The sequence below is a fragment of the Chelon labrosus genome (genome assembly GCF_963514085.1).
Source record: "Chelon labrosus genome assembly, chromosome: 5".
In the NCBI taxonomy this organism is placed as follows: domain Eukaryota; kingdom Metazoa; phylum Chordata; class Actinopteri; order Mugiliformes; family Mugilidae; genus Chelon; species Chelon labrosus.
This window is the reverse complement of record NC_140341.1, coordinates 12,968,109-12,979,283: the sequence shown is the minus strand read 5'-3', so window position 1 is coordinate 12,979,283 and position 11,175 is coordinate 12,968,109. Positions and strand designations below refer to the sequence as shown.

The 11,175-nt window shown below is 39.2% G+C and overlaps 1 protein-coding gene across 1 annotated transcript; it reads right to left on the bottom strand.

The window, feature by feature from the left end:
- Positions 1-2,843: 2,843 nt before the first annotated feature.
- Positions 2,844-9,940, bottom strand: LOC311487864 (uncharacterized protein). Its single transcript, XM_084544262.1, has 7 exons — positions 9,457-9,940; positions 5,259-5,350; positions 4,629-4,658; positions 4,486-4,509; positions 4,313-4,372; positions 4,195-4,221; positions 2,844-3,341 (listed from the first exon to the last, which is right to left on the bottom strand). The coding sequence occupies exons 1-7, from the start codon at positions 9,518-9,520 to the stop codon at positions 3,240-3,242; spliced, it is 399 nt and encodes a 132-aa protein (XP_084400388.1). The 5' UTR covers positions 9,521-9,940; the 3' UTR covers positions 2,844-3,239.
- Positions 9,941-11,175: the final 1,235 nt, after the last annotated feature.

Here is an 11,175-nt window from a genome sequence, read left to right as displayed (position 1 = left end):
ACCTCCCCAACCTCGCCACTGTCTCTCTTAAGGACTTGTGGTGAAAATGCTGTTCCTGCCTCTCACAGTGCGTCTGTCTCTTCCTCATCATCTGTACACTGTAGTCCCAGGACATAACCCTGTTGTCTCCAGGAATACACATCCTGCGGTCGTTAAAACTCACTGCTGTGTCCCCTTCCTCCTCCTCCTCCTCCTCCTCCTTCTTCCCTTCTCCTTTGACATCGTCTCTTCACTACAGACTCTTGATCAGCTGTGACACTATGCATCATGGTCCTTCACTCTGCATGGACTGTGTCCCTCCGGCTCAGACCTCTGGCCGTCGGGCTTCAGTGACACTTTGTTTAATGCTTTACTCCAAGTGAGGTTGTAGGACCTCACAAGCGCTATCCCAAAGCAAAAATCCAAATATTTAACTTTTGACAAATGCAGATACCAAAGATATCTCTCTGTCCTGTGTGTCTCTTGTCTGTTTTTCTCTCCCTTCCACCCTGCAGCATGTGTATTAAGAGACAAACCCAGCACTGGCTTTAGTCCTAGCCTCAGTAATTCCAAAGCTTAGATGTATATTTTGGTATATTTCTGAGAAAAACCTAGCGTCTGTTTTCTCGTTCGTTTATCGTAATCTCCTTTTTCTGTCACAGCATGGAACTAATTGCAGAACTGTCTTACTCTTGGTAGGTTTAAGATATAGTATTTTTGTATGTTTTTGGGTGTGTCATGTGTGTGTGATTTATCAGTTCACAGCCCAAGTGACCGTGGCTTTCATCAAGAGAAAAACAAGGAGAAAAAAAAAAATAATAATAATAATAACAAAAAAGCCAACCATGTACATATTATGTCTGTGTATTTCAAGAAATGCATTCTGTAAAACATTTCACGTTGGAAGCTTGGGCTCATCTAAAGGAATGTGTCCCTGTTTTACTTCCCTTTTTTCTTATTCTGCAGACTGATATTGTTTGACTTTCCAGAACTCGAATGTAAAGAGTTTTGGTTTCCATCGTGGAATACAACACTGAGGGAGACTGCTCCGATCTGACTACATATTATAATAATGATGATAATAATAATAATAATAAAAAAAAAAAAGGAAAAAAAAAAAAAAGAAGGCCTCCAGTCATGGCGGCATAGAGCTGAAAGATTGTGTAGGAGTTTAAGTATGTGAATCAGGATACATAGTAGATTTTAATGCATTTGTCTGCTGTATTTTCGTTTGTTTTTTATACACATATAAAGATAATCTTTTACTGTAAATGTACAGTTCTCTTTTGTTGTAAACATCATTAAACCATTTTCCAAGTGTTTTGACAATGTACTTTGTCTTTAACTGGGATTCAGTTTACACAACGGGCTTTATCACACACAGTCCTACAGTAGGTCTAAATTTAAAGGGGAACTACTGTTTTTTTTTTTTTTTGTTGTTTTTTTCCTTTTTACAACCTGGACCTTATTTCTGGCATAAAATACGATCGTTTACTCACCCATATAACTTTGGTGTCATTTGGAGTCGTTCGGACGCTATTTAGATCCGCGTATATCCATATAGTGGGAGTGAATGGGGCACCGGAATGTTAGTGCTATTCCCCGTTGAGTCCGGAGTTACCTGTTATCTATTCGCGGGCGTGCAGCGGTTTGTTGTTCTTTGGCCAGCTGTTCCTCTCTCTGCCTCCGCATCCCCCTGTCAACGAGCTCCTCATCCATATACTCTGGCTCAAAACGGTAAGGACGTCCATCATAAACAAAGTCGTCGTCCACAACCTCAGAATCGTAAAAATATTCAGCCATGTTGCAAAAAAACTAGCAGTAGCAAATTACAGGTAAACGCTCAGACATGACATCATCCAGGTCAGAGGTTAGTAGGTTAATCTATAGACCCCAGATGATGATAGGTAACTCTGGACTCAACAGGGAATAGCACTAGCGTATCAAAACAAAATATTGGTGAAATAAACGAGTTTGGTGGGAAATAATGCGTCATCTAGAGGCTGCGTTTCGGTGCCCCACTCACTCCCACTATATGGATATGCGCAGATCTAAATATCTTCCGAACGACTCCACATGACACCAAAGTTATATGGGTGAGTAAACGATCTTATATTATGCCAGAAATAAGGTCCAGATTGCAAAAAACGGTAGTTCCCCTTTAAATTCTTCTCAGCTTAATGTTGTTGTTTGTTGAAACAGACAATGCTTCAGACTACGGATCAGAAGATTCTAGATTCGACTCCTGGTTAGCCGGGGATTTATCTGGGCAGCTGTGGACTAGTGCATAGAGAAGAAGGGTCCTTGGTTTGAATCCCCTCTACACCTCTCTTGAGTCCTGGCATTTATCTGGATGTCACTTTGATATGTACCACCTGAACATTGTTGTCCTTTCATCCTGGTACCATATGATATGTTGTCCAGATAGGCAGCCATGTAATGTAAAGGTTAAAAAAAAAAAAATGTGTCCACTTTCTTCCACTGCTCCGTGGTCCAGTTTTCGTGCTCATGTGTCCATTGTAGGTGCTTTCAGCAGTGGACAGGGCTCAGTATGGACATCCTGACTGGTCTGCAGCTCCATAAAAACAAACTGATGCTTTGTGTGTTTTGTAGAGTTTCTACACTAGAACCAGCATTAACTTTTTCTGTGATTTGAGCTACAGTAGCTCGCCTGTTGGATCAGACATCATGGGCCAACCTTTTCTCCTAATGGGCATCAGTGAGCCTTGGTCGCCCATGACCCTGTCACTGGTTCACCACTTTTCCTTCTTTGGATCGTGTGTGCATATTTGGTCAATAGAGTGGATAAAAATTTTTTAATTGCAACAGATATTGAATAATATGAAGAAAATAATAAAGGGCATCAATTTACAGCATTTGCATATTTGCGTCAGTTTACAAACTTGAAGCAGGAAGCATAAAGCACCTCAAAAAACAAACAAAACATTTCAGTGCAAACAGTTTCACTTTAGTCTGGCTGATTGAGTTAACTGAAGTTCTTATTTAAAATCAATTCATCTATAAACTAACAAAAAAGTGAAAAACAGCTTATCACACATAAAAGGAAGTCAAAGTGTTCTGTCATGACAACAGTGAAAAAAAACTCCCACATATTTAATTTATAACCACATAAAAGTGAAAAAAAGAGGAAGTGAAACCACAAAAAGTACATTATGTTGTTGTTGCTTTATAAATGAAACCTTTGACTGCATGATCAGTGTATCAGCTGATCATGTTTGCAATGCTGACATGTGAGGACATCAGCGGGGAGACAGAGGTGGAGGTGGAAGTGAAGATGGACCCGGGGCGTTGGGAGTCAAAGACTCATAAGTTTCCATTTCTCTCCCCTGGGCTTGGTTCGACTTTAGAGAGGAGAGACAAAGTTAGAGGATTAGTGGCAAACTAGTTCAAATGAAAAATAAAACTGAGATACACAATATATTGGAAATGTAAATATATTTTGCCACTCAGAAATAATTGAGTATGCAAGGTGCAATACGCAGATGGGCACTAGGGGCAGTGTAGAGTCTACGTCCACATTTATCCACATTTATAGTGTGCTTTTGCCGCTTTGTCCGCGACTTGTCTGACATTTGGTCATGCAAATTTAGAGCAATTTTCCTCAAAACAATCTGGCCAATCTGGTCTCTAGTGGTATTCTCCAATAACAAATGTTATCAGAAATTAGCCTTTCGAGTACGCAAGATGTAATACACACATGAACAGTAGGGGCAGTGTGGAGTCAAAGTCCTACATTTGTGAAATATGCTCGGTGAGAAAACAGCAGCAGTTCAGAAGTTTACCGGTAAACAAGTCCAACAAACAACAACATCCCTAAAATGTAGGACAATCTGACTGTGGGTGGTGTCAGTGGTTTGATTTGTCCACTGACTCAGACGTCTGAGATAAATAAAGTTCTCAGGTGTGCCCTCTTGTGGAGTTCTCTAGTAACACGCGTGATAAGACGTTAAGCTCCTGTGTTAGCGAATACACACAAAGAGTTGCCTACACAAACGCGTGTTTCAAATTCACGTACAGTGCATCTCTAGCCTTACTGGGACAGTTGGACTCATTGCGGATCTTATTAGTGAACTTCACAGTCAAATTTAAATGACTTGAAAATACCAGAATTAGGATAAGTGCCACACAGAGAAGCAAAAACAAGTTTACATTTTTTTTGTGTATCTAGGTATGTCAGTGAATAACTTGTCTTACCCGAGACCTCTTCTTCTTTTCTTTTTTCTAGAAATGACAACAAACATAATGAGCATTTAGGTGGCAGAGCGGTTGACAATGTGACCATTATTAAAAGGTCTGTTACTGGAGGACATACCCTTCCTCTGGATGGTTCAAGCACCTGGTAAGGATCAGAATCCCCTGGTCTCTCAAGCTCCTTTACAGAAGAAAAAAAAAAAAAGAAACAGGTGAATAATAAATACACAACAAAAGAGTTAACCAAGGTCTGGTCATTAAGAGAGAGAGAGAGAGAGAGAGAGTTGTCCTTACCTGGTAAATGCCGTTGTTATCTTCCTGTTAACCCAGAGAGGAAAAACACAAATAAAGCTTGAATGCACATGAGTCCTCACAATTACACGTAGTTAATAATGTATTAAACAACTGAAGAGATGATGGGAGGTCTGGAGACTTACAGGTGCTCCACTGTCAGACTGGACGGAAAACTACAGTGAGAGGGAAAAGAAGAAAATATCAATAGCAGTCTACTTTAAATGTAGTTTAAAAAGGTTGAACATTTAGTTTCACAATAAGTGTCAATGAGAAGGACACATGCATAATCATAACAAGATTTTTTCATATTCTTATGAAACTGTATTTCCTCAACTAATCAATTAAGAAAACACTTCCAATAGTTATTGTAGTAACAGTATTCAAAAGCCTCCAAAGTCAAATTCAGCTTTATTGTCAATTCTGACATGCGCAACACATAACAGGATTGAAATTACTTTCCTCAAAGGCCTACGGTGCAGCAACTTAAACACAAAATGTACAAATATGAAATGTAAAAATATAAGGAAGATATATATATATCTATGTATCTATATATACATACATATACACACCCATATACATATACACATATATACTACACGCATACATACCTAAAAAAAATAGAATAAAAATAGAAGCTGCAAACTACAAACTAAGGCTAATGCCATAGGTCAAAGTATGAATGAGAGGAATCAATTATTGGACTGATAATTAAAACTGTTAAGTAACTTTGTAGAGAAATAAAGCACTAGATGATAAAAAAAAAACCTCACCTTTGCTTTGAAGAACAACGCCGTGGCAACGATGCAGTAAATCATCAGAAAGCCATCCAGGAAGTAGCAGATTACTGGCCCAGTGAAAAAACCTTTACGGAGCAAACACAGAGACAGAAGTAAACATTTCCTTCTCACGTTTACTAGACAAACATTTATATTTTTAAGTCAGCGCTTTTATTTGACTATGGGTTATTTTAGTTTGCACATATGCGTTAAAAAAACAAGAATAAATGTGTACATGTCCGAAGCAGGAACTCAACATTACAGCATCACAACTTGCAACCAGCAACATGTACACTCACATGACAGTTCATTAGATACACTAGTGAAAACCACCCTGAACTAGATCTTAGTTTCATGAACCAGTTGGTCTTCAACATTTGTTTAAAAATAACTTTTTTTTTTTATATATTAGAATGAGAGTACATCGATCAGGCATATCATTATGACCACCTTCCTAATATTGTGTAGGTCTCCCTTGTGCCTCCCAAACAGTTCTTCTTCTGATCAGACTGCTTTGGTCTGAGATGGCAGCTCTACTGGACATCACCAGGAAATCATCTGCTGCACCCGGCTCACTTCACCGACCGCCGCGTTTCCGATCCTCCTGCCTGTCAGGGACTTTACTGAAGCAGGGCCACTTCCTTGTGTTTACAGATGACACTTTAATTAAACTGCCACTTCTTGAGAAAACCTCTTTTTTGTTTCTTTACGCCGTCTCTCACCCAGCTTTAATTCCAATGTACATCTGCTTCTGCTTCAGTCAGTAATTTTGGTTCATCTTTCAACGAAATTAATAGGTTTGTTAATCTGTTTCTGTGTGGAGCAGCACGCAAAACATCTCACCGGAATATCTGAGTAGTGCAAAAGAAATGTATGTGAAAATAGATTATGACACATGCGGAAGATATAAGATAAACCAAGATAAATGTTGTGGTGAAACATCGAACGAGTTAATGCATGCAAAAACTAATTTGCATGTTGTACAAAAAGTTTTAAGAGTATAGTTTAAATTTAGGAAAAACAGTTCATATATGTTTAAAATGTATTCATAGGTGTTGAAATGCCTGACATGACGTGCATGCAGCAGAATTACATAAATGAAAAGGTCAGTTTAGATTGCTAAGAAACTTTTATTATATCTTTTTGTATGTAAAATGATTTGAGGTGCTTCACCTCCCACTCTAAAAGAACACCGTTGTGTGTGAATCTGTGGCTGATCGCACAACAACACGGGATGGAAAATTGAGTAAGCCCCCCCGAAAGAGGAAATAAGAAACTACATATCTGCACTTCAGTAGATTAAGCCTTCCTGTCAGGGCGACGGGCTGCTCTGGGGTTTTGCTGAGGCTCATTCATCTCAGTGTGCGGTTGGAACAAGAAGCCATGTTGTGAGAACGTAGCCAGAGGTGGTGATTCACCGAGGCTATAACGGCCTCATCAAATCTCGATCAGATGAAGTTGGTACAGGATGCATCATTTGTTCTAGTCTTGGGCTATTTTTAAACTTCTGAAGGGAGGATTGTGAAATTACCACCAGATCAATGAGAGGTGAAGATGAGTAACCTGTTCAACCGGTTGCCGTGGCAACTCTTGAGCTAATCTTTTTTTTTTTTTTTGGCCATCTGCAAGTACATGAATTGTCATTTAGTAATTTTTTATATAACAAATAATATGTTGAGAGTAAGATAATATTATTCATGCAACTCTCATGTCTAAAATATCAGTCTGTAGCTATAGCGACTAGCTGATTAAGGTGGACCCAAGTCTACAAGACTGAAGTCCTGTTAGTTGGCACTTCCACAATATGTTAACGGAAACATACAGAGGTGTGAAATACTGGGTCTCTCACAGTCCCACTCTGATTAGCCACAAGATTAAAACCACTGACAGGAGAAGTAAACAACATTGATCATCTTATGACAATTCAGTGTTCTGCTGGGAAACTTTTGGGCCTGGCATTCATTCATGTGGATGTTACTCAGACATGTAGCACCCACCTAGACCAGACCAGACACCCCCACCCCATAGCAATGACACTCCTTGACGACAGCAGCCATCCCCATCGAGACGCAGCTGCCAGTTTAGGAACAGCATGAAAAACAGCACAAGGTGTTGACCTAGCCTCCAAATTCACTAGATCCCAAACTGATGAAGTATCTGTGGGATGATCCACAGAGGCCCCTCCCCTCAAATGCCCCCCCACTAACAACATCCTGTTACCAGACACCACAGGACACCCTCAGAAGGCCCATGTCCATTCTCTCTTGAGTCACAGCTGTTTTGGAGGCACAAGGGAGACCTACACAGTATTAGTTCATGATGCTACGCCTGATCGGTGTAAATAGAGAGCAACCATTAGATTTAGCTGTCAGCAAAAGAATTGGTAGCTGCGCAATGAATTAACAGCGCTGAAAGAATTCAGACTTCATAGATGCCTGTAGTGCAAATATTTTAAATACATGTAATAAAAACTGCACCGATAGTTGTGCAAGGTTTTTATCGCGTCCATCTTAGCTGAAAGTGGCTTGTGCAATGTTTTGGGAGTGGCCTTTCAGTTTTTGTCTTAACCCTCTCAGGTCGAGCATTGGCCTGAATATAGGACGTCTCACTGTTCGATTCCTCACACTTTGACAGGGGTAAACCATTTTAAAGTCTCAGCGTCACAAGAATTGGAAACAGCGGCAATAGTTTCTTGCTTTGCAATGAGCAAAACGGTACTCCTGTTCCTTCAAGTAAATCTTAGGGGGTTATCTCTCACTTAGTTAAGACATTTCAGACATTAGAAATTACAAGCTGTAACAGCTCTGATATCTTTCTTACAGCATTCCCCACACCGTAAGTATCAATCAGCTCCATTATACGTCGTGTTGTTTAGAGGAGCCCAATGTTATCATCACTTCTGAATGTGCCTTACACGTCCTAACGAGTCATTTAAGACCTAATGAGTGAGTTCTAAGTTTGGAGAAATGGTAATTTTTAATGTCTGTTAGCTGCAGGGCGTCTATTTACTTCTCTTTCATTTAAAAAAAAAAAAAAAAAAATCAATAAAACGAGCCATTTGCCCGGAGGTATCCAAACTTTCGCGCACAGCTGAATGACTTATCGTTCTTCAGGCCTTGCCGTCGCTGGTGGACAGAAAACTGCACGTTAAAAGACAAGAGTGTCAATAATTAAGCGTTAAATCTTGACACATTCCCTGACTGATAATTAGCAACAAATACATAATGATGAACTCTAACATTTGTTAATGTGAAACACAATATGATCAGTAAGAAGTAAAGCAGCTGTGGGGTTGAAGGCTTCTCGTGGATCTAGCGATATGTTGATGGCAGCAGCTCTCCTTTAAATTATTGTAACCGCAGACACTGAATGTGAAAATAAATCACCTTAAAGTAAAGCATGTGGAGGGAAATTATTTATTTATGCGTGCTTTCTTTCTTGAATCCCTTCATCACGATGAATCGGCCTGAGATACATGACGGCACTTGAAAGTGGTTTTTGATCATTTTGAAAAATCTCTTTTCGCCCTCCAACTGTGTCATGAAAGAGAAAGTTTGGGAGGCGTCATATGCATAACAATTTTTTGTTAAAACCAGCATAAATGTGCACTCTATGGCACAGGCAACCACATGTCGAGCAACACGTAAAACAAAAATAACCCATTTTTTCTTTACAGTATGTACAGTTTAAGAGAAATAACATGGTTTATTTCACTATCCGATTTTTATTTTAGGTTATTATTATCAATATTGCTGTAAAGCTGTGTTTCCTGTGCTCTAATATGGACAGCTATTTTTAGAGTTATGAATGGAAAATGTAAATGCTGTGTTGTATTTAAATTTTTTTTTTACTGCAAAAGAAAAAAGCTGAACTACATTTTCCATAAGAATATGCAGTGTGGAGAAAACGTCTCATCTAATCTTGCCTGTGACTCTCATGCAGACGTCAGAGAGGGGATGACAAATTCATATATATGTATATGTATCTTTAGAAAGCAGCTGTGAGATAAATTTTCAGATCATATGCTTTAAAATATGCAGTAATGTATATTTATGCGATTTAGTTTTCCTACACAGAGGCCTTTTTAACACCTGATGATGTTCATCCTTTCGATTACATCTATACATATGTTTTAAGACGTTTTATCGAGCTCAGTAAAGTCAGTTGGATAATATCTGTATGTGTCACTTACCTTCACAAGAAACAGGCACCACGAGCACCAGCAGCAAAAGCACACCTGTCCTCAGTGTGTCCATGGTTCTCCCTCTGTCTCTGTGTGCAAATACAAGAAGCAGCTTTCTGTCTATGTCTCGCTGACTCGCTTTTGTTTCCGATCACCCTGATCAGAGGAAGTGGCTGAACTCACAGCCTGCCAATGGACTGAGACTGTGTGTTTGTGTGTACTTCAAAGCATCACGCAACCTTCAACACCCACTGCAGGTCTCAATGGCTGTGTTTTGCTCAGGAGCTGACAAAGTCTGTGCTTCCAGGTTGATTTTAGCTCATCTGACTCTGATATTCATTCTCTGCAATATGGTGGTAAAATAATAGGGGTTCACATCTATATGTGAGCTATTGAAGGCTTAAGAGGGGATACCACTGTTTAATATCCGGCTAGATCAAGTAATAAATGGTTTATAACACCTTATAGCACGCTTTAATGTAGGTATAAGAACATACATGATGATAATCCTTTTTACACACTGCATAGCCATGTTATACTGTATAAAGCTTTAACTAATTAATTAATTAATACCCCCTCATAGCCTTTCAAGCCAGTAAAATATATCATTACAATTTTTTTCTGGCTTCTCCTGAAAGAAATATGGTATAATAATGCTGCAGACCATGACAGTACAAGATTTAATCAAACGGTATGTAAGAAGATTTCTTCGCTGAGACTTCTAATGTCATAATCACATGCATTTAAACGTGTGATAAAACGACTGAACTTGCATTATACAAAAAGTACAAAATGTACCTCTTGCTTAACATCAGTAAGATAAATGCTGAACGATCCACGAGCAGGCTGCAGAAGGATTGATTGAGCCGTGTACAGACTGCTTTAAGTAACTGTATGTTCGAAAGTGCACGTGACAGGTTGCCCCTGTGATACTGAAACATTAACGTGCCTGTGTAAAGGAAGGGGTTGCAGACATGAGACCCCTGCTTCTTTCCAAACCCCCCTCATCTGCCTCTAGTTGCACAATCCCACAGATCTGTGACACTTTGAACAAGCAGTGAGATAAGAGAGGTCAGGTTAACTTGCACGAAGAGGAGACTTCATTTTGGCGGCTGCTTGTGACATGTTCAGGGGCTGTTTTGACTGAGGCTTGACCCCAGGAACCTCTAATGAATCCAGGTTTCTAGGCCCTGACCTGCAAAATGTTTCCGCATGTTCACTTTCCTCTAAGCACGACAGACAAAATACAGCAAATTTCCTGCTCCTGGCTTGTCAAAACTAACCAGAACGCTTTTGGTGCAATTATTGTTAATTTTTGTACGAACCAAAGTTTGAATTGTTTAGGCTTGACTCTTTTTCATTGCAATATTTGTGTGTGACTGCTTCTTAATAAAAGATGAATAAATACTAATAAATAATTGAAAAGAAAATCTCAATATTTTGCAAAATAGGCCTATTTGAGGAGACAAGAGCAATACAATTGTAATGTTGTATGTTGGAGATGAGTGCATTAGCTTAGCTTAGCATACAATAAGAGGAAACAGCTAGCCTGCCTGCAGGATAACATCTAAATTTGTTTAACTCTTACGCAAAATATGATAAATGTAAGTAATTTTACAGGTGATAAGAATTGAATGTTTTATACTATAACAGAAGAAGAGGTGTTATTTGATAAAATATGCAAAGTATATAACAATGTCTTGGAGCCCTGTTGTCAAGGTGAGGTTG

Bases quoted from the DNA above. Each gene is read 5' to 3' on its own strand.
- LOC311487864 (XM_084544262.1), bottom strand. From the start codon at position 9,520: ATGGACACACTGAGGACAGGTGTGCTTTTGCTGCTGGTGCTCGTGGTG. The intron at 4,510-4,628 runs GTAAGTCTCCAG...CTGGGTTAACAG, and splicing joins AGTCTGACAGTGGAGCACCT to GAAGATAACAACGGCATTTA. The intron at 3,342-4,194 runs GTAAGACAAGTT...TCCTCTCTAAAG, and splicing joins AAAAGAAGAAGAGGTCTCGG to TCGAACCAAGCCCAGGGGAG.